Source organism: Bactrocera latifrons, unplaced genomic scaffold (genome assembly GCF_001853355.1).
Source record: "Bactrocera latifrons isolate USDA-ARS-PBARC rearing strain unplaced genomic scaffold, ASM185335v1 scaffold_5, whole genome shotgun sequence".
Classification (NCBI taxonomy): domain Eukaryota; kingdom Metazoa; phylum Arthropoda; class Insecta; order Diptera; family Tephritidae; genus Bactrocera; species Bactrocera latifrons.
The window spans coordinates 377,114-401,643 of NW_017537156.1; the positions used below are offsets into that span (position 1 = coordinate 377,114).

A 24,530-nucleotide genomic window follows, 5' to 3' on the forward strand; every position below is an offset into this window, starting at 1 on the left:
AAAGGTCTTGTGTATTATTATGAGCAAAGTTGGCTATGGTTTCGATGTTAGTTTCCAAAGCAGGATGATACGAGTCCTCTGGCCGAACCAAAGGATCACATCGGACAACAGAGAACATTGAAGCGTTATCAACATAGACTAGATCTAAGAACTTACCAAACTCGTTCGAAATTAAATTAATTTGGTTAAAACCCAACTCCAACATTTTATCTAAGAACTCATTAAAACACAAGCGAGTACTAATAGGAATGGTGTAGTCATCAATAGATTTCCATGATACGCACGGTAAATTGAAGTCCCCCAAAACAATCATGGAATCAGTATTATTAGCCGTTGAGAAAACATTATTTATTAATGAAGCATGCTGCAGATATACAGATATGTCCGAGTGGGGCGGTATATAAGATAAAGTTAAGTATATGTGGCCACTATTAGCGCAAATACAAATGCATTTAAATTCTATGAAGTGTGCATGCGAAACATCGACTTCTTCAGATGGAATTGAAGAATGAACAGCAAACAAGACACCACCACCTTGCTTGTTCAGCCGGTCATATCTAAAGAGTTCAAATTCGCTACTGAATATTTCACTATCAAAAATGTGGGGCTTTATGATTCAAAACACACTATATTGTGAATCCCTGAAGTGAGAATCCGTTAGGTCTACAAAACACGCTTCCACAACCGTTATGACCTTTTCGTTTGATGAAAAACGCTTGTCACGAATGCATGAAACAAATGGAAGTTGCTTGGGGCCAAATCTGGTTAATTATCCACCGCGCTCCAACAATTCAAGCTTAATTCCATTTTTTTACCCATTGTCAACATGCTCTTGTGAGACGGTGCATTGTCCTATTGGAAAAAGATTTTTTCTTCTGCAAACCGGATTTTTTCCACGAATTTTTTTTTTCAACTGATCCAATAGGTTGCAATAATATTCAAAATTAATTATTTTACCGGTTTGCAAGTAATCCACAAACAAAATTCTTCTCGCATTCCAAAAACCTTCTTGACCGATTTCCGCACGCGAACTCGTTTGGAAGCCGAAAAAACAGGTTCACACCACTCTTTGGCCTCTTGTTTTGATTCAGGATCATGATGATAGACCCAAAGCTCATCCATAGTAATTAATCGATGCACAAAATCCACTTTATCTTTTTTAAAACGCTCCAAATGTTGCTGAGAAGGTCTCATTCGAAAGCGTTTTGCTCCATTGTTAACGAATGCGGCACCTATTATGCACACAGCTTTTTAAAACCCAAAATTTCATTTAAATTATGGCTCGCACTGCCTAATGAGATGTGCATAGCCTCTACTAAATCTCTCTCAGTCAATCGACGATCTTCCAAAACCATATCCTGTATTTTGGCTACAATTTCTGGCGTTGATGCGCTTTTTGGACGTCTTCCACGCGGATCGTCTTCAATGCTTGTACGACCACGTTTAAATTCAGCAACCCATCTTTCTACGCCTCTAATTATAGGTGAACAATCATTATGCACTTTTAACATTCGTCCATGAATTTCTTTTGGTGCTATAACACCTTCCAAAAATAAGTATTTTATCGCTGCACGATATTCAATTGTAAAAAAATAGTTTCGACACGAAATGTCTTGTAAACAAAGAATGAATTGACGGATTTAAATTAAACTTCGGACACGTTCACAAGAAGAGTGTATCAACAACATAAAGTTAGCTAGTACCAACGCCTTTTTTTTAACGACAAAACTTATTGAATAACCTGAAAGGCCCATATGTAGATATTGAAACACACAAATTTCCCATATTTAATCGTCACTGTTAAGCAGGTTCCCCTGTAGAAATACTTTGTCCTCCTTGGGCACATCAAAATGAATAATTTAGTAGTTATGCAGTGCAATTGATTTAAATTCTCGCCATATTGACTTGCAAATAGCATATTTTCAAAGCTAAACTAATACAGGAAAGGTGGAAGGAAGCGTTATAAATGTGTTTATACAAATATTTGCAATTCTCCTTTGCTGCTGCGCTCTTCACTTAAATTATGACTGGCCGAAGCCAGCAATATTTACATTCTCTCAGAGCAAAATCAGAGCAAAAATGAAAAATGTAAAAACCGAGAGTGTATGTGTGTGGCACACAAATTCACGCATATTTTTAGATATATTGGTCGGCGGCAGATAAAAGGGAACGTGTCACGAAACACTTGCTCGTTGAGATAACAGACAAGCTACAGAGTTGTGCTGTGGGAAAATAGCCGGAAATTGCCATTGAACACTTGTTTGCCGGCACCTGGCTCTTGCTCTTTCTCTTGCTTTTGCCCTTGCTCTGGTTGTGGCTGTGGCTGTGGCTCCTGCTCACCTGTGTATTTTGCTCTGTTTACTTTTGTTTGTTTTTGTATTTTTACAAGTCCGCAATTTTTCAACATTTCATTGCCGCAAAGTCATACAAATTGCGCTCGTACACACACACACTCACACACTTTTACTGACAGTAACTGTATTTTATGTATTCTCACTCGCTTTCTCTCTCTTTCCACCCACACATCTTCTAGTTTCGCCAGATATACACACGAATTTTGCTGAACACAATAAACAAACGACAACCAAAGGAACAACAGCAATCATAACAAAAACAACAATAACGTCGACAACAACAACAACAATGGCAAAAGCAAATACATTGCGTACAATGAAAATGCTTGAAGCAAAGGGTTTCATTGACGCCAACAGGTACAATGTCAACGATAAGAACAACAACAACAATAACAATAATCTTAACAACTACCATTCAAATATGGTGATTGCGAACAGCAACAGGAACAGTAAAAACAGCGACAAAACGTACATTAGTGCACCGAGCAAGCCGGAGCTGTGGCATCAGCAATTGCAGCAGTTAGCGGATCGAGCGGCTCCGGCGGAGAAGGTGGAGCCGGAGCCGGAGCTGGAACAAGAACTGAAGGAACATATGGTTTCAACGCCTCAGTCGATGACAATAATGGTCGAAAACCCCACAACAAGCCCAGCAGCAGCAGTAGCAAGAACCACAACAACAATAAAACCAAAAACAACAACAATAATCAATCCAACAACAATAGCAACAAAAACGCTAAGCGTCAGCACGGCAACAACGTTAGCCGCAAGTAAACCGACGACGCCCACAATTACAATAGCAACAAGCGCAATCACAACGCGACACAGTGGCAGCACAATAAAGTTGCCGCCTGACAACATGGCCAATATAAATGTCAGAGGCATAAATGCGAAAGGCACAATGATATATAAGCAACTGCTTCAAAGGCAACACAAACAACAAAAACAACAACAACAGAAGCAGCAGCAATATTGGCAGCATGAAAAGCAGCACCAACAACAGCAATCGCAACGCAAACAGACACTGGCTGTTGTTGCGGGCAATAGAAGCGCAAAGCAACCGCAAAAATACATCGGCCATACTTTGATGGGCGACAGCGGCAGCACGCAGGCATCCGCAGCGATGATTGTGGCAACGCCTGTGGGACGTGGCGGCGAGTTGGCGAATGTGACAGCTACAGCACAAACGCAAATAGCAATCAACGGTAAGAGCAGCAGCAACAGCAACAGCAACAGCAACAACAACAATAACCGCAATCGCAGCGGCATTGTTGATGGCATTACAACGCCAATAACTGCAACAACAACAACAACAACAAGAATAACACTAGTAGACACATTCATAATAACGCCAACACCAACAACAACAAAAACGCTAACAACACAAAGCAAGCAATTTGAGTCAGCGCGCATTCTATACGATTACAAAGCAACCGACGCCAACGACGCCACCGACGAATGGAAGCACACGTCGGAAACGGATGCGCAAATGATTGTGGCAGGGCATGAGGAAATGGAAGTGGTTCGTCAATATCAACATAAATTTTCCAGCTCATACTTAGACGCCGCCGGCAACAAAGACCACGCTGCTGCGGCGAACTACGGCAACACACACAGCTTTGCGGCGCTCGTACAAATGTCGGCGAAGCAGCAACAACAGCAGCAAAAGCAGCAGCGCAATCGCTGGGTGCGTCAGGCGGAGGAGGAGCCGATAGACAAATGCCGCAAGTTTAATGAGGGTGATGCGGCGAAAAATGAATTCTACAGTCCCGATTATCCGAACGATTACCCAAAGAACATCAGTTGTACACGCGTGATTATAGGTAAGTCATGAGTCGAGAGTTGGATGCGGCATGTTGCATGTTAAGAATTACGCATACATAACTCATACGCCCCGGGCGCCAAGGCCTTGCGTTAACGTCGTTTGGTTCGAACATAAAGCACACGTGTATACATAATTGACAAAGCACACATCACACACCTGCCATTACAATAAAGGCGCGAACATGAAAGCGAAAGCTACAAGTATATATATGTATATATACATAAGTGTATGTATCTATATGGTATATACACGCCTGTCACGTTTAAATATGTATAAATCTCATATTTTATTCATGCGATGCTGTTTATAGTCAGATGTGAGGAGTGAAGGGGCTTCATAATGGTTCGCTGCGTTCACAAAAAATTTTAATTTTGAAATTTTTTTATGTTACAGTTACCTCGGAGGTCTCATAAAATTGTTCCATCCCTAAGCAGTAATATTCACTTGCAAAAAAAAAAAAAAACAAAAAAAAAAAACACATCAACTAACTTTCACAGAATTGAGTATGCTTTAATAATTGGCAATTTATTGGATTTCTTTGATTCCGAAGGTCTTCTAAAAATAGTGTTTAGCGACAAGGAAATTTTTTCTGATTCTTAGCTGAAATTATTGTAAAACAGTTCAAGTATATCTAAGAGGTTATATTAGATAAAAAGGTTAATTTTTCATGAAGCCATTGCGGCCATGTGAACCTTGTTAAGAGCCAGTTGTTCCGTGTAACACTCTGGGCCAGAAGGCTTTTGTCAACCTCACTAGTGCAAAGGAACATATGCTCGTTTCCATCCACTTGAGATTTGGGTAAGGGTGACCTTTCTTGCAAGCTCATTAGCAGACCAGTTTTCGCCGATTCCCTTTTGATAAGCCAGGACAGACAAATTTAATATAGAATACCTTGATTTCATAGCTGGTGAGGTCATCTGCTTCTAGACTAGCATTCAGATCTATGACAGTGAGTTCACAGGCTTGAATAGCAACTCTGCTACCACTCTATAAGAAGTCGCACTCTGTATAAGTACATCTGCTGCTACCTTAATGTCAGTTACTACTGCAGTGGTCTGACAAACTGAAGCAAGAGTTGATAGAGAGCCCCCGACAATATACTCACACTTCAATCTTTCTCTAGAGCTTCCATCCATTCTTTTTTTTTTAATTCTCAAGTGGATATTACCTTTTACACTAGCTATATACAAAAAGAGTAAAATAGTGAATCTAAAATTTCCTCCGGCCATTTATATTGCTATTTACATTACAAAATTTCGAGAAAGTATTCCCTCACAGGCAGAATCCTTCCGTCATACCAGGTTATCATCTTATTTTTTTTTTTCGATACTGACATGACATCATTTTCCTAAAATAAGTTCGAAATTACTTGTATTATTCGCAACTACTAAAATATATATTCTCCTTAATTACAACAACTCTGCTGGAAGCTCCTTAAAGCTTTTGACTCAAGTCAACTCAAGTCTCTAGAGCGCTTGTAAAGTAGCATCCACTATTTTGATTTCTCACTACAAATTATAGACCTTTTCTCCGGTTACATTAGATACCAGTGAGTAATAGAAGAAGCTCAGATACTAAAAAAATAGATGGCTGAAAACACGCGTTTCTACAAATGCATTATCGGAAATCTCTCTACAAGACAAAAATATATAACACTTCAACACCCTGGCAATAGAAATTATCCAAAGATTTATTACGCCGTCCAGCGCCTCTTAACTTTTCAATCGAACCCTTGTGAATCCCCCCACCTGTGGCTATACACACGGGTGTTGTTATATACACGTGAGCTTTTGAGCTGCTGGCGTTTACTTCCACCGATTGGTTGCTACATTTTGTATCACTTTATCTTATTATGTGTGTGTTTTTTTTTCTGATGTTTTATTTTCAATCTTTACTTTGGCTCCTGCAGCGCCGCCAGGACAGATAATCCGTTTAGATTTTCGTAATTCATTTCACATTGAAGCGAAAGAGGAATGCAAATTTGATGTTCTCGAGGTAAGAGCACACAATTATATGGCTCATTTGCTTGTATAAAGTGTTAAACTGTAGTGTAAATACTCGTGCTTTATATTTCATTCTCAACCATATACAAGTATGTATGTTTTATTTCGTTTGTGTGTGTGTTTATAGATACGTGATGGCCAGTACGGCTTCTCGAACTTACTCGGTAAATTTTGTGGTACGGATTTTCCACCGGAAATCACATCCAAGGAACGTTACCTCTGGTTGCATTTTCAATCGGATGAGAGTATCGAGTATTCGGGTTTTACAGCCGTTTACGAATTTATGGATCGCAGTAAAGAAGGTGAGTTTATAGCAACGAAGCTAAAAGAGTTTAAGTTATTATTGCTTCGCATAATATTTATACCGCACCGATAGCTTATAAAACTGAAATGCCGAAAATAAATAAATAATTATTAGAAACAAAAACTGTGTGGGAAAGATGTGTAAGTAATGTTAGAATTAGAACTAAAAACTCCTCGTAGCCATTTTAGAAAAATTGTGTTACGTCAGGCCAATGCCAAGTCACACGCAGGAACTTGGTTGGGAGGTTCTTATGAAAACTCCTTAAAGTATGAACTTGGCATCTTTTGATAATGAAAAATGTTCCGTTCTATAATAGTTTTAATCACCAAGCTTAATAAAAACATCTTTGGGATTTCATGGGTAATCTCGAAAATGGATTATAATGCCACAGGTTATGTTCAAAACAGAAAGTGTCTTACGAAAAACGTCAGTAGCATTAAATTTAATCCAAAATCTATAACAACATGTTTGAATGTGAATCGGTTAAAAAACTGATCAATAGGCGTGGCCCGCGCAGGTAAAGTCTTTTAAATCAGCAAGTGTATTTATAATCGGAGAAAAATCGTGCCAATTTTCATCTAAATATCAGCTATAACTTTTAAACCTCCGATAAATGATAGGAGTAACTCGATGAACACCGTCGACTTTATATTGAATATGTCGTTTTTTGTTAGATGTCTTAAAAAGATTAGTAGCAGGCTTTCCGATGTGCGATAATGCGAGTTTGTGCTACGGCGGCGAAAAACTGATAAGGAGCACCCATCAGTTTTTTTGTAGATTATAGTTGGATGAAAGCATGCCCAACAAATGGAATTTAAGTGTGCTCTGTCCATCTAGAGGGAGAACCCCACAAGCTGCACCAACTACCGTCGGATAAGCCTCCTCCACATTGCGTAGGTTCTATCGATCGTATTGTGTGAAAAGTTAACGCCCACCGTCAACAAACTGATTGGACCTTATCAGTATGGCTTTAGGCTTAGAAATCCAACAACTTACCAGATATTCACCATGCCCCAACCTCTCCGTCGGTTTCAAAGCCGCTTTTGACAGCACGAAAAGCTTCTGCCTACATGCCACGGTGTCTGAATGTGGTATCCCCGCTAATACGGCAGTATAAACTGACATTGAGAAATACTATTGCCCCCTCAATAACGGGGGGGACCTTTCCGAGCCTTTCGATAGCAAAATACGACTTCTTCAATCTACTGCTGGAGAAAATAATTCGAGCTGCAGAGCTTAATAGATAAGGGAAAATCTTCTATAAGAGTATACAGCAGCTGGCGTACGCCGATGATATTGATATCATTGGTCTCAATACCCGCGCCGTTAGTTCTGCTTTCTCCAGAATGGATATGGCAGCGAAGCAAATGGGTCTGGTGGTGAGCGAGGGCAAGACGAAATAGCTCCTGTCATCAAACAAACAGTCGTTGCACTCGCTACTAGGCACCTACGTCACTGTTGACAGTCACAACTTCGAAGTTGTAGATACTTTCGTCTATCTTGGAACCAGCATCAACACCACCAAAAACGTCAGCTTGGAAATCCAATGCAGAATATCTCTTGCCATCAGGTGCTACTTCGGACTAACTCGGCAATTGAGAAGTAAAGTCTTCTCTCGACGACCAAAAACTAAAAGCCAAACTCTTTGAGTCTTTGATCATCCCCGTCCTACTATATGGCGCAGAGGCATGGACGATATCATCAGCTGATACCCCAACTAGTAATTAAGTTTTTCAGACATCGATCAGCTTTTTTGTGAACGTCCTTTCTTATCAGAAAGCTGCTCAATTGTCGCAATCGTCGATATTAGACCAATATACGATACAACTGACCTACAACGAAATTAACGTTTTTATACTCTCGCAACAAAGTTGCTAAAGAGAGTATTATAGTTTTGTTCACATAACGTTTGTTTGTAAGTCCTAAAACTAAAAGAGTCAGATATAGGGTTATATATACCAAAGTGATCAGGGTGACGAGTAGAGTTGAAATCCGGATGTCTGTCTGTCCATCCGTCCGTCTGCCCGTGCAAGCTGTAACTTGAGTAAAAATTTAGATATCATGATGAAACTTGGTACACGTATTTCTTGGCTCCATAAGAAGGTTAAGTTCGAAGATGGGCAAAATCGGCCCACTGGCACACCCACAAAATGGCGGAAACCGAAAACCTATAAAATGTCATAACTAAGCCGTAAATAAAGATATTAAAATGAAATTTGGCACAAAGGATCGCACTAGGGAGTTGTATATTTGGACGTAATTTTTTTGGAAAAGTGGGCGTGGCCCCGGCCCCTACTAACTTTTTTGTACATATCTCGAAAACTACTAAAGCTATGTCAACCAAACTGTACAGAGTCGTTTCTTTTAGGCTTTTCCATATACAGTTCAAAAATGGAAGAAGTCGGACAATAACCACGCCCACCTCCCATACAAAGGTTATGTTGAAAATCACTAAAAGTGTGCTAACCGACTAACATAAAACGTCAGAAACACTAAATTTTACGGAAGAAATGCCAGAAGGAAGCTGCATCCAGGTTTTTTTTTAAATTGAAAATGGGCGTGGCGTCGCCCACTTATGGACCAAAAACCATATCTCAGGAAGTACTCAACCGATTTCAATGAAATTCGGTATATAATATTTTCTTAACACCCTGATGACATGTACCAAATATGGGTGAAATCGGTTCACAACCACGCCTGAAATCCCGATTATCACTTTATCATGCGAGAGTGTAAAATGTTCGGTGACACCCGAACTTAGCCCTTCCTTACTTGTTTCTTATTATTTTCAATAACTTCAATTACATATATGTATTTGTGTATATTCATATTTTCTTATTGCATTTTAATTGTATTAATTGCTTGTCCAACAGCTCCCACCACCGATCTGAACTGCACAATCGAAAAGTCGGGTTTCGAGGATTTCGTCAACTCCACCGATGTGCCCGAAGAAATTCGTGATACTGCGATTAAAAATCGAGTGCCACTAGATTGCATTTGGCGCATACAGGTGCAGGAGAACTGGAAGGTTAGCCGCGACGCCAAGCACCAAAATTTGCTTAAAACTAATTTCTCGTTTTCTTTTGCTCTCTTTTCTGATATTTGCAGATACAAATGAAATTCGTGGATTTCCGTTTAGTCAAACCGAATGACTGTGAAGCGAATTTCTTGGACATATTTCCCGAACAAACCATCATGCCTCTTAGGTGAGTAAGTAATAGGCAAATGGAAGCATTCAACGTTAGTGTATGTGTGTGTATGTTGGCAACATTTTACTGTCGCTCTCGCTCAATTTGATTGTGGCCACAAAATCACGACAAACTTCATTTAACATGCAAATACAAGCAGCATAAAAACCATACAAACATGTGTGGGTGTGTTTGTGTGTCTGCGTGTGTGTGCTTGTGTGCAGATAAATGCATAGCTTTCAATCATCACTGTCACTTTTACTATAAAATTACAAAATGACAAACTCACACTCGCTGACAGCGCAATATGACGAATATGTGGGCGGCTGTGGGCTTGTGCGAGTAGCGCCTTTGCTTACTCATTCAGCGTGACCAATCAAAGACAACAACAGCAACAAATGTTTTATATATATGTATTTATATGGCATCAAATATTTTGTTGTTTTTGTTATTTTTGCTTGCGTTTTTCAGCAAATCCTTATTTTTTATTCGTAGGAAAAAAAACTTTTGCGGATCTGCTGGTGAGGGCATCACATCCGATTCGAACACGCTCAATATTCGTTTCTTTGCCGAGCCAGCGGCCATCAATTCAACATTCTCCATTTTATTTACGGCTTTTCGAGATAAAGGATCAGGTAAGTGCTGGCCAACAAAACCAAGAACGTAACAAAATAAATAAGCAATGCCTAAGTTCGGGTGTGACCGAACATTTTAAACTCTAACCACAACCGGAAGTGTGAAATTCATATACACATATTTGTTGGCTAGGTCCCGGATTTCGAAAATGTTTGGGATGCAGATAGAGATGATATAAAAGAATTTATTGAACCAATCGTTACTATTCTTTAAAAACTTTCAAAATACGCTCCTTCCGCGTCAATGCAGCGCTGCCAGCGCGATTTCCAAGCACAAAAGGCGTAACGGAAGGAATTCTCTGGAATAGCCTTGAGAGCCAAGGTGCAACGTCCATATCTGGCCTGTAGGGCGGCTGCGGTTAACTGTTCATAAAAAAGGCGGTTTGAGCCGGGGCGTTGTCGTGGTGCCACTTCCAATAGTTTGCGATGTCCTGCCGGAACCGATTGAACCTCCGTTTGAGTTTCTTAAGGATTTCCACGTAAAACTTGGCGTTGCCGGTTTGTCTGGGAGGAACAAATTCATGGTGAGCATCGTTTTTGGTTGGCATTTTCACAGTCATCAGCAACCTGATCTGTAGGATGTCATCTCAAGCTCTTTAGGTATAGCTGCAAACGAAACCATTGGTTATTGGAAAAGGCAAAAGTACAAAGGAGTGCCATATAGCAGTGAAGAGAAAACTTACTGCCTACCTCACAACGTCACAACAAGTGCGGAATGAGATAGATACCGAGAGTTGAAGAAGAAAGTGAGACGCATTTGCAGGCAAAAAGAAAGAGGACGAAATGCGTGAGTACAAACAGCTTGAGAAGCTAGCCGACACGGATAATACTAGAAAATTCTACAAAAAGAAAAAGCTTTCAAGACCGGAGCACACTTTCGTAAAACCCTACGCGGTGATCTACTAAGCAATGCATACTAAAATTATGAAGGGAACACTTCTCGAACCTACTAAATGGCAGTGAAATAATAACGCTAGGGGAAGGCGAACCCGATTCCCCAATCGAAATTCGAATAGCAACTACCCGTCTAAAAAACAACAAAGCGACCGAGCTATTCACACACGAAAGCATGCGCAAGGATTGGAACTTAAGTGTACTCTGACCAATCCACAAAACGGGATACCCCACAATCTGCGCCAACTACCCGGGATAACTCTCCCAAACATCGCATAAAAGGTTCTAACGAATGCATTGTGAGAAAGATTAAAGCTTACCATCAAAAAACTGATTGTACCTTATCTATAGCTTTAGGCCTGGAAAATCTACAACTGACCAGATATTCACCATGCACCAAATCTTAGAGAAGCCCCGTGAAGAGAGAATCGACACACACCAACTCTTGGTCGATTTCAAAGCTGCTTTTGATAGCACAAAAAGCAGCTACCTTTATGCCGCTATGTCTAAATTAGGCATCCCCCCAAAACGAATACGGCTGTATAAACTTTAAGCAGTAGCAAAATCCCGTCAAGAACGGGAAGGACCTCTCCGAGCCATTCCATACCAAAAGAGGTTGCACACAAGGCGTCTCTTTATCGAGCGACTTTTTCAATCTACTGCTGGGGAAAATAGCTCGAGCTGCTGAGCTGAATCGAGAAGGCACAATATTTTATAAGAGTGCCTGACGTACGCCGATGATATTTATATCACGCTAACGTTTTGCTTTCTTCAAACAGGATAAGGAAGCGAAGCAAATGGGTCTGGTAGTAAACGAGGGAATGACGAAATATCTCCTGTCATTAAACAAACAATCGTCGCACTCCCGAATTGGCTCCTACGTCACTGTTGATAGTCAGAACATCAAAATCGTAGATAATTTCGTCTATCATGGAACCAGCATTAACACTACCAACAATGTCAGCCTAGAAATCCAACGCAGGATAACTCTTATCAACAGGTGCTACATCGGACTGATTAGGCAATTGGGAAGCAAAGTCCTCTCTCGGTAAACAAAAACCAAACTCTATAAGTCACTCATAATTCCCGTCCTGCTATATGGTGCAGAGGCTTGCACGATGTCAACAACGGATGAGTCGACGTTGCGAGTTTGCGAGAGAAAAGTTCTGCGAAAGATTTATGGTTCTTTTGCGCATTGGCAACGGTGAATATCGCATTTCAGTACCCACCGGGGGAAGCAGAGGAAGAGAAAGACCTCCACTCCGTTCGAGAGATCAGGTGGGAAAGGTGGCTACATTTGGTATTTCGAATTGCGGTAAAATTGCGAAAAGACTTACGCGTTGCTGTTAACTCGGCTATAACCGCGTAAGCCGTGTCTACGCTACTAAAGAAGACATTACAATCTTCGAATGAACTGTTCAGGTCTGACATTCAAACTAGCCGATCAGAATCGGAGAAAGATTTCACAAAATATTAGTTCCCTTATTAGGTAACCCCAATACGAGGAGTATTTATATCAAAAAATGTGGTTAGCAAAGCATTTTCCGATGAACGGAACGCGTTGATCGGTTACGTTTGCACATTCAATTAGGTATACATATGGTGTTATACATGATATATGATATAAAGAGAGAGACTTCGGTGCAGTGGTTTTGTTCAGCTTTTTATAGAGATGTAAAAAAATATAAACATGTCTTTAGGATTTTGATAGCGTCGCATGACAACCAATAAACGAAATTTTGACTTAAGCGATGACAAAAAGGCTAGATATTATTTATTAGCAGTTTTTCTTCCATATTTGCACTTAATTCGATTTATTTTGGATATTATTAAATTTTTCTTGTTGTTGTCAATACTAGGAACTTGCACTGACGAAGAATACGATTGTGAGGATGCCACATGCATTGACCGCAAACTCAAGTGTAATTTACGTGACAACTGCAAATTTCGTTGGGACGAGGAGGGTTGTAATGTAAGTGATTTCTAACAATTGTTACTTTTTCTCGCTTGCATGCTAGTAGTTCAATCGCCGCGTATCACATAATATATATATATTTATTTATTTATTAGGGTATCTGTTATTTCTCGAAGTGATATATTTAACATGGAATTTTTTGATCTTTAGTCTACGTAAATATAATCAACTTGAGACATAACGCACACCCTAATGTATATACACACATTTTACATATATCGTATATATATATGTACATGCGCATGTTAAAGTCGTACGTGCTTCCTTATGTTGACAGCAATTGCAGTGGGAATTGGTCAAGTTTAGCTCTTAAATGGAATCGAATGAACTATCAAGTGACTGAAATGGTGAACGAACAATGAGCTATCAACCTGTCAAAGTTGTAAAGTGCGCATGTTGTTATTGTTAACTGCACTTACTGGCAGATATTTTTATTATAAATGCAGCTATCGAACTGACAAATTGACAATACATAAGTATAAGTTTAGAGAAGAATACTATGATATAGGTTTGTTTGGAAGAGAACTTGAAGCCTTTCACTAGATATCAAAAGTATGTAAGTTTGTCGCTGATAACTTTTATTCCCAAAAGTTCAATACAAAGTGAGAAAGAAATATTTCAAAATACAATCACTTCGATTGAAGTAGTGGTTAGCTACTTTAATTCTGGGAAGCTTAAAGAAACCAGTCAGAAAATACTACAGATGCTCTCGCCAAAGGTCACTCTTTCGTCTTGCTTTTCCTAAAGGTGGGGAGAGTGAAGCGTTTTTACTCTTTCTTTCGCACACATATTCGGAATACCACCTAAGCGGATTTTCATAATGTAATATTATTCAATACAAACTCAAATAAGCTAATCTAGAATCAAAACTGTTACCCATTTGTGGTTCTCCATAGTTTCATTTCCTAATTAACTTCCACTGAATCGAGCTGATTCCCATTTTCATACTCATAGCAACATTTGTTAAAGAATAATTCCATTCTGTGAAATATTTTTGAAAGACTGTGTTTTTTGTGACAATCATTTGGGTAATTCACTTATTTCAATTTTGAATAAGGTCTTATGGAGCATTCAAATACAGGTTTCTTTATCAGCTTTATCATCTCATTTTGTTTTGTATATCACTGTCATTTCTCTAAGAGGTGATGTTGTAAGAGATTATTAAGGATTTTGGAACGTTCCTTTCCAATCTTTGTCATTGGTAAGCACCGCTGGACAAAGTAAAGACATAATTGAAGATATCTCAGATAAACGCATTTTCCTTAAGTTAAAGACATAATATATCAGAGAAGAAACGACCTTATTTCGTAAACACACTGCACTGCGACGCAGTTAAGCGCTTTCTATATACCATCCGCTCAAATTTAACCCAAACTACTAAAACAATTACATTTTCATATATTTTATTTATTATCGTCGACTTCAGAAATGGCTCTTGAGCCAATACAGTCTTTTGGTACGAGTCTAGCATTGGGCCGGTTGAGTTGATCCATAGACACAACGATATTCTTAGCTTATTAAGCTCGTTAACAGAGGTGGATGAACTATTCTCATAAACCATGTTTCTAATCAAAAATTCGAAGTCTCCAGACTTTTCTGGACGTAACCAAACAGCTGCCACATAAAACGACAAACGGAAATCAAACTTGGCACGAACTTAAAAAAATTCAATTACATGCATTACTGGGTCAAAAATCTAATAATATAATATTTACATAAGTATATACAAAATTCTTGTTATTAAATTTATTTTATATATGTAGCTTTGCTTTACTTATCCCTAAGTAATTCCAAATATTTTTTTTTATATTTAATTATAGAAAGAGACCTCGGAAGTATCTGAGCATATTTACATTATCATGGTTGTCTTCGGTCTAATCTTGGGTGGCATGATTTTGACATTCCTAGTGAATTGCGTACGCAAGATAATGCATGATCAGAAAATCATACGGGTAAGTGCAAAAAAATCAATTAAATACGCATATAAAGGGTGTGCCATCTTTTAGGTTAATTTGAAAAAGATAATGTTTTTTCGTAATATTTGAATAAACGGACTATTTCTCTAATACTAAATAGATTAAATGGTCACCTCTATTGACCATAGCAAAATGATGATTATTGTTGTTTTTTTATACCCTTAACATGGTATATTGTGTTTTCCATGAAAGTTATAACACCCAGCAGGAACTGTCGAAATCCCTATAAAACATGTAAAATGATCACCATATCTCTCTATGTCCGTCTACTGTCTATATGTATATATGCGAACTGGTCCCCCAGTTTTTCTCAGCAAGAAGCTGTCCAACCGCCGATATCGGATCACTATAGCTATAGCTGTCTGACAAAATGAACAATTGGAACCAAGCAAAATATCTTTTTACACCCTTTTATGGTACAGAACAAAGTACCTGTGAAAGCTATTACAGCTTCTGGGTTCTGTGGGCAAAAAATGGTAAGACTTTTTAATTTCAATTTCATACAAAAATCCATTCAGCGAAATATATATGTATATTTTTTTTATATTAACATGTCTGTCCGTGACTTCTGTTCCAAATGTCACATTAAAATAGTCAATAGAGTTTAGTATACGCTTGTCTATCTGAAGTACATAAAGTGCATTCGGCGATTTTTACGATGAGTGAAATTTTTAAACAAAGAAGTTCCATTAAATTTTGTGTGCGGAATCAAATTTATGGTGCCATTCCATTCGGAATACTGTAAAAAATCCGTCAGTGCCAATAGTTTCTCGCGATCAAGTGTTTTCATTAGTACAAATATTCAAAGAGGGTCGAGTAAGCGCTGACGGCGAATAACATCCAGGATGGCCATCAACCACAACTGATGATAAACTCGCCAATGTAATAAAGTAATTGGTGCTTTAGAATCGCCGATTAACAGTCAGAGATCTTACTGGCATTGTTGGAATCGGAAGGATTACTGAAAATCATTTTGAAAAAAAAAAAAATGAGCGCACGATTGGTTCCAAAACCACTCTATATTTTTTAAACAAACGTCGCGCTAACGTCTCTGAAACGACTACCAGGATATCATGAAACGTAGTATTACTGGCGATGAGCCTTGAATCTATGCATACCACCCGGAAACAGACGATCAATCGACCGAATATCGTGGCAAAGGTGAGCCCAACACGTCAAATTAGATCAAAAATCAAGGTTGACATTTTTTTCGATTACCGAGGTGTAGCGTACTCCGAATTCTATCCGACCGGCCAAACTGTTAATAGTGAATACATTTGAGAGTTATGCGTCGTTTGGGTGAAGCTATTCGTAAAAAGTGGTTGGAATTATGAGACGACACTTCTTGATTTTTGCACCACGATAAAACATCGTCGTATGCTGCATTAATTCGTCGTGAGTTTTTGATAAAGATTTCAATAAATATTGTTCCACAACCACTGTATTCAACTGATTTAGCTCCGTGTAACTTCTGGCAATTCAGCAAACTCAAACGACCGCTCCGGGGATATCGTTTTGAGTCAATTGAAGACATTACACGTGAATCGCTACACGCATTGAAGATTATTCCAGAATTGACTTTAACAACTATTTCGAGGATTCGAAAATACATTGGCACAAGTGCATTGATTCCAAGGGTGATTACTTTGAAGAGGACGACATAGATTTTGAAGAATATATTGAGTATTTTAAAATTCTGAGCAAGTCTTACTTTTTTGCTCATAGTAGCAAATGTTTTTTTCTGGTTTTATTGTGTTTTGGAAATTGCGGGTGGTATAACGATGATTTCTGACCGAATGCTTGTTTAAAGCAATAAAATATAGTCCGAAGTTTACTGGTTTGATTTTATAAACCTTCAACCTAGAAGTAAGGGAAATTAAAGCTGAAGTTCTTGATCACCTGCCTATGTCAAATTTTTTTATTGACAGCAATTCTTTGGAAATTTCCATAACTAAAACTGCTCTGAGTGGTAAGCCAAATACTTTTTTTGAAAGTTGTATTAATCAATACCATTTTTATGCACATTGTGAAGAAAAAGAAAGTAAAGATCTCTCGAACGGCGTTCAAAATGTTCCTCCAAAAACAAAAAATTTTTATTGTTATTGTGTGACCTAAGGTCTTTAATAAATAGATATTTATAAAATAGTGGCTTAAAAAAAATAGAATTTTTAACAAAATTTTGTTCGTTGTTATTCTATCGAATTTGATTTTTGCTTAGATCAAAAACTGGTACTTTATTGTTTTGTAAACTAACTATATATTTTCAAAACATGCAGAAAAAATTGTTAGGGATCGGTTAATTTGTTTCCAAGTTAGCACGCAAGCAAATTCGAAAAATGAGCTGATGTATCAGATTAAACATTTTAAAAGGCTGTCACTCAAAAACTATTTGTGATATCGTTTTAAAATTTCAATATTTTAGTGGCAAAGGTATAACCTATCGAAATTTAAAAACTCAAGTTTTGAAAAATTTCACAAAAGGTATATAATACATTATGTTAGGTATAACAAGTTGGCGCACCCTGTATATGCATATATTTGTATGTGAATTGTAAACGCTTATCAATCATACATTAGAGCAATGAAATCGATTCGTAAATAAGTGAATTTAGCATTAAATAAATGAAATCAAACTAAACGCAACAGTGTTGCCAACTCACCAAACACACCATGCATACGCTAGTAGCCAATTTAGTGTAGAAAGTAATTACGAAACACTAGTATGTACTTTGCAGTAGTTAAGCAATATTTAGTAAGATAAATTGTAAAAAAAAGTGCTGTAAAGACTTTTGCATGAACTTAAGTACTGATTTTGAATTATGTGAGTTTGAAACCAATTTTCGTTTAACACTTTTTAAAACATTATTTGCACGTTTGTTTCACCGTAGCTTATAGCAAAGGAAAAAGAGAGCAAAAAAATAAATATTCTGCTAAAAAAAAAAGATAAAAAAGTGAAATAGAGAAATTTTGAACTTCGCATTTGCTGAATTTTGTACTAAAGAGTTTTCGTATCGAACACACATAAACACATGCATATGAATTGAGAACACGATTGATGCAATATTGCATTCTTTTACAAATATATATACACTAAAAGCACATATACAGCCATACATGCACGCACAACTATACAAACACACTAAACCAACATATTTCATTCAACAAATTTTGGTGTTGAAAATTTATGACTGTCCATTATCAACGCTTTGCATTTATTTTTAAGTGCCGTTAGCCATTGAAATAAAAAATTGAATAAAAGTAAATAAAAATAGCGTTTGCGCCCCTTGCAGCTTACAGCACTCGCATTAGCACGAAAAAAGCTGCTGGCACTTAAAAGTTACCTCTTTTTTTGCTGCTGAAGCCGCCACCATTATTTTAGTTACATATTGAGTGTACTGAAATACACATGCATAACTAGAAAAATTCAAAAATATATTTACAGAAAGGCAAAATGCCCTAAGGCTTCTTCCAAGCATGCAATTTGTAGTCATTGGTGGGGGATATCACACACACATACATATGTACATACACATAAATATTTCATACATTTTATTTAGCAATGAACAGAAAGCGCCCTTAAAAGCATTGGCCTTGAAAATTGCGAAATTTATGTTATACATATATGCTACGCCACAAGCTGCCACAGTTCGGTAACTTAAAATAAATTTATTTCATATTTTTGGAAGTGGCGTGCAACATGAGCGGGTTCCCTTACATTCGACATTTGCAAATGTAGCTTTAACCTCAATGCAATAACGGAGTAATTAACCTAAGTGATATTGATGTAAAATTGTATGTATGTATGTATGTGCGGGAAGCGTAATATATTTCTAACTTTTGTTAAAAGGAGGATTTTCGGTTGTCAATGCTAATTTAATTGACGGAGAGTTAACCTAAAATATGCTCTACTATTCTTACCAAAACCCTTAAAGCACAGCGTCCACGCGTTTTCGTCACATATAAAATCGAGTGTGCTCAATTGTCTACTCAATCAAAACTGGAACGAGTGTTATGAGTGAATCCATATTATATTTCAAGCTGATATTGTTTTATTGTTTTCAATGTTGACTAGACCAATGTTGATTAAATTTTCGCTGAGATATCTATGTAGCTGAGTGGGGTTATAAAAGATGCCGAGGTTTCTTTTACATACACGCATATGTTAAATAAAATTTTTGAGACAATACCAAAAATGAAATGTGGAATGTGTGATTTAATGTCATATCAATGATTTTTCGATCTAAAGCAACATCACATGTTTTATATTGTAAAAAAACCCAATTATTTCCTCTTTATACAGAGTACACCAAATAGAGACTTTTTGAGGATTTAGCTTAGGATCTAAATAATGGCATATAGACTATTAACGTCTCAAATGCGACATTATGTCTATTAACGTACCCATTCAACCAAAATTCAATTTTGTCGCTAAGCAAAAATATCTGTTGAAAATCGTGGTAATGGCCTATTCGTTTTGCACCGATTTGCTTAATGAACGACGCATTTGATGGTCGTTCCGCTTCAATTCTTGCACGAGCTTCAATTTTTGCGCGCGAAGACGGAAGTACTCACCTCACAGTACTATAAGGTGTCTCTGAGGTTGCCAAGCATTCACTAGGGTTGCTCTAGTCTAAAACGTATTACTTCGAAATAATGGTCCTTACATTCATAAATTAGATAAATTGGTTCCTTATGAAAAAGTAGCAATAAGTGGATAGTTTCAAATTACTATCAGTCATACTCTAATATTTAAATTATTTAATTATATAAATTATAAAATTCTAGACCTTTAATTTGTGCATTCTCATTCCAACATATTTGTGGGTGTTGCTCTTCTCAACTTTTTATGCTCGACATAAAATATCTCCATTACATGGATATGTTTTCCTATTATCAATAAACAATAAAGTGAAAAATTAAGCAAATGAAATATAAAATACAGGCAAACAGTAAACACTTCATCTTCAAACGAGGGGTAACAATTTCCGTATTCCTCATATGTAATCTAGAGTTTATTGTCGATATTAATGATTAACTATATGACATAAAAGCACCCGAAAATTGTAATTTAATTCCCCGTGTAAATGATATTTCAAAAATTTTGCCAATTTGGTAGGACTGTCCTTAATTACTACGCCAAATGTGAGCGCGATATTTCAACCAGACGGTGGAGAGATTGTTGAAGAAATGCCTCGTTCTGTTTGAAAATCGTTGAACAAGAATTGGAGATATCGCAAAAGAGCTCTACATCTATCCCAATTCTGTTCGAATTATTTTGATGGACATTTTCGGTATGAATGCATTCTTGCTCGACTCGTCCCAGTAAAAACTTTTTTTTTTTTGTTTTCAAATAGAGAATTGTGACCGAATTCGAAGCCAAAAATGCAATGACTGTCATCGGTCAACCACCGTATTCCCCAAACCGTGGAACCTGTTTCCAGTCCAACTAAGGGACAAAACAAAATTCGCTGAGGGAGCTGAAGACTATCCCAAAAATTGCTTATGAAAGGTGTTTTGAGGACTGAAAAAATCGTTTCATTAAGAAAATGGTCTGTCGGCGATTATTTTGAAGGTGACAAAATACATAAATATTGATGAATAATTAAATATTCCTCGTTTTATTTACAACTAGAGGAACCGTCCACGCTTCACTATGGCTAATATTATATGTACATAGATAATACTACTACTACATCCCATATGATTTCTATTAGTTGGATTATAACTATTAGTTAATGAGATATAACATTTTTGTAAAGCAACTTGTGTTTGTTTACAAAAAAATGGATCATAAAGCATTTCGTGCGTTAATAAAGCAATGCTTTTTGGGGAAAATACGGTTGAATTTGGGCTCAGGGAAATCCACCGTTGAAAAGATATTTTACCGAGAACAATGATGCTCTAAAGAGGCGAAAGCTTTGGCAAAGTGGTTGCCTCGTAATTTCATGATCCAACAAAAACAAAATAACTGGTTCTGAGGAGTTTTTGAGTGCTCTTTAATCGTAATAAAACCGAACATTTGCGTCGGTGTGTCACAATAGAAACATGGCTCCATCATTTCCCACTGGAGTCCAATCGGCAGTCATTCTAGTGGGCTGCACATGATGAAGCGGTTCTCAGGCGTGGAAAGACGAAAAAGTCGGCTGGAAAGGTTATGACATCAGTCTTTTGGGATGCACGTGGTATAATACATACTCAACGACTAATTACTGAGCCAGTTATAATCCATTTCACTGCGTATTTGGTTGCAGTTCTTTCCTACTATTCCAAATACTTAGCAATTGCATTGGTTTTGAGGAAGAATCTGTTTAAAATTGTACGCATATGTTCAATTGATTCCCACAAACATGAATCAAGAACAAATGCTTATTATTTAAAATATAATTTTTAAATTTATGAATTTTATTGGATTCGAACATAAAGAGATAAGAGGCATCCTATGTTCTTACCCTGGTTCTAGGCTACCTCCCCACTAATTTTCCGCCAAATGGGCTCATGAATGAGTTGAGAATTGGTGTAACTAACACAACTTTCTTTTATATATATAGATATCCGGGTTTTTTGTCACAATGTCCATATATTAAATTTTAGCTCAGTGACCGGTCGAGAATCTTTCGAAATACGTAGGTTGCCTATTATATTTCGGGATTTAGCAACACTAGTGTCGCAATCTGGAAACTCCCAACTTTATCGTAAATTTTGACATTCTTGCTGATAAGAATGTTTTGACATACGAGAGCTGTGTGTGTTGTTTACAATAACTTCAAATAGTCTCTCGACCAGAAAATGAAATTGAACGGCGAAGATTTTGGGGCGATATTTTTTTATGTCTTTCGAAGTGGATTAACTCATTCAGAGTGCAAACATTATCTTAATTCAATGTTTAACAACGTAGCTTTATGAAACGCCAGTGATAATTGAGAGTATGGTGAATTCAATCGAAATCTTAGAAGTAGAGTAGAACATTTCCGATTGTTTCAGGAAGAAGTTGCCAATTAGCACTTCAATCCGCAATTCTCCAATCCAAGTCAGTTTGCCTGTACACACGCGAACTAGTCTCTAAGTTTTTCTACAAAAAATTATTTTTTTCTTGACATATGAAACTTTTTTTAAGACAATATTTAAAGCTCTCCTACATTTTATCGTTCCAGACAATATTATTCCATAATTTCCGATTGAAAATTGTTTTTCAACAATTTTCTCTAACAAGAAGATAGTTTTATATAACCTAGCTATCTTAAACGCAGCTTCGTCAAGTGCGTCTTGAAAAAATTCTACAGCAATTTCTTGCCAAAGCAACAAAGCTGACACAATTCAAACACGAACTCGCCGGTTAGCGCTGAAATTAAATCAAAATAAAGCGTGGAAATGTTCGCTCAACTGCACTCATATTTAGCTTGGCAGCAATTTGACTGCTCGCGTGTGAGACGTACCGTTCCCCTGACAATGTGTCAGGTGCTGACATGAAAAGGACAAACCATTCACTGCTGTAAATGGGTAACGTTTTATTATTTCACACATGCAGCCTTGTCTGTCAGTCATTGGCTGCGGGCCTTGCTGCCGCACTGACTGTGCGTGTGCCTTAAATGCGTGTGTCACACTCCGCTGAGAACACATTCGATTCAGATGAGCGTTGGTAAACTAATACCATTAGTTACTGTAGCTTGGACCACCCTCCTCCACCGCCGCAGTGTCTATGGTGCTCGCTTTCACCTCACTGCGCTTTACACACACGAGCACACACACACACTAGTGGGTTAGGTTTCTTTTATGTATGAATGTATGTGTTTATGTAACGTAGCTGCTTTAAATACGCATTTTCATTAATTCTCTGCAACACTGTCGGACAATTTTTTCTCATCACAACACACCACTAATGAATGTTGTCATAACTTATGCTATTTACATGCTGATGTGTAGTCAAATGCAAAGGCGCGTGTGCGACATCCAACCCAAACCCAAACAAACCCGGCACAGCATTATCTTGTAGCCACCCACTCACAAGGCACTCGCACACATGCAAACCAGTATAGAGCGCGTAGCACAATTGAAGTCACCTCCATGAAAGTGATCCTCCCGCATTGCTATGGAAACCTTATTTATTCTTTTTTACACTTTTTTTCTGCCTTTACTTTTTTATACTTCCTACGCAAAACAGACACACTGACACACCGACTCATGCATAAATTCCTAAGCTAACTAGAATAGAAGTATAAATTCACCATTCACCATTATACAATAGAAATAATGCAGTTTGCATAAAGGCACGTGCATACATACATATGTACCATAGTTGCGGCAATTGTGCGTATTGTATGTCTGTATGTGTGTGCGTGTGTGTGTAGTTGCCTAAGTACCATTAGTATTATAATAAATTCCTTTTGCTCCTCCTGCTCCCGCTCATGCCAATTGTGTGTTGTTATTGATGTGTGTGAACACCAACAAACCAAACCATGTGTACGCTCGCTCACTCTCTATATCGTCTCTCGTCTTTCGTCTCTCGACTGTGCTCTTCTGTTCTCTGCTCTGCTCTTATCCGCAGGAGATACCATTGCCGCACGCCAGCGATATTTATCACATCGATTCGTTCATCTGGGATGCACCCAAGACGGCGATATTCGTTGGCTTGCAAAACGATTACATGTCCGAACACAATTGGCAATTGCACCAACAACAGCACCAACAGCAGCAACAGCAACAAGCCTATATGCTGCAGCAAGCCATACAGGCACAGCCACATCCACACGGCAGCCAGCAACAACTCGATGACAATGGCAATTGTAACGGTCAAAGACAGAACCCCAGCCAAAGCCAGAGCCAGAGCCAAAGTAATGGCGACGGCAGCACCAGCGGTGGTAGCGGCAGTGGCATTGGCAGCGGCATTGGCAGCGGTAGCGCCTTCAACAGCCACTACAGCAATCAAAGAGGCGGTGGCGGAGGCGGCGTTGGCGCCTACGTTGGCTGCCACACAACCAGCAAACAGGATGGCAATGATAATTTATATATTCATGGCTTGAATTGTGATAACGCAAATGGTTCCTGTTCCGCATGCACTTACCAGCCTAACGTCGTCAATTTCAATGACGACGAATTCGTTATTGTAACTAATCGAAATGGCAGGGAATATCCGTTAGGCGGCGGCTGCGGTGCCGGCGCCTATCCGCCCGAGCTTCTGACCAATAGCTATGGCTATGACGTGACACCGGTTTCAACAGATTCAATTACTTCCTCTAAATCATCACCGACAACTGCCACCAACTAAGCCGACAAGACAAATCAAGCGCTCCGAAATGCGCAATTGTGACGCAACACAAGTGCTAAATGCGGGCAAAAAGAAAATCGATGAAAAATTTAGAAATACGTATTGCTAAAGATATTT

General features: G+C 38.2%; 1 protein-coding gene across 2 annotated transcripts in view; it reads left to right on the top strand.

Annotated features, from left to right (window-relative positions):
• LOC108973763 overlaps window positions 1-24,530 on the top strand; it is a 36,845-nt gene that overhangs the window by 4,947 nt on the left and 7,368 nt on the right. Inside the window, exons 2-10 of one of the 2 annotated variants that reach the window (XM_018941243.1) lie at window positions 2,534-4,174; window positions 6,086-6,171; window positions 6,307-6,481; window positions 9,357-9,511; window positions 9,592-9,689; window positions 10,167-10,306; window positions 13,060-13,172; window positions 14,996-15,127; window positions 23,694-24,489. In XM_018941243.1, the coding sequence (XP_018796788.1) occupies window positions 2,534-4,174; window positions 6,086-6,171; window positions 6,307-6,481; window positions 9,357-9,511; window positions 9,592-9,689; window positions 10,167-10,306; window positions 13,060-13,172; window positions 14,996-15,127; window positions 23,694-24,413 (3,260 nt within the window). In that variant the 3' untranslated portion in view covers window positions 24,414-24,489. Of the gene's footprint in view, window positions 1-2,533; window positions 4,175-6,085; window positions 6,172-6,306; window positions 6,482-9,356; window positions 9,512-9,591; window positions 9,690-10,166; window positions 10,307-13,059; window positions 13,173-14,995; window positions 15,128-23,693; window positions 24,490-24,530 lie in introns of those variants that run through there. The other variant, XM_018941242.1, reaches the window with a different exon arrangement.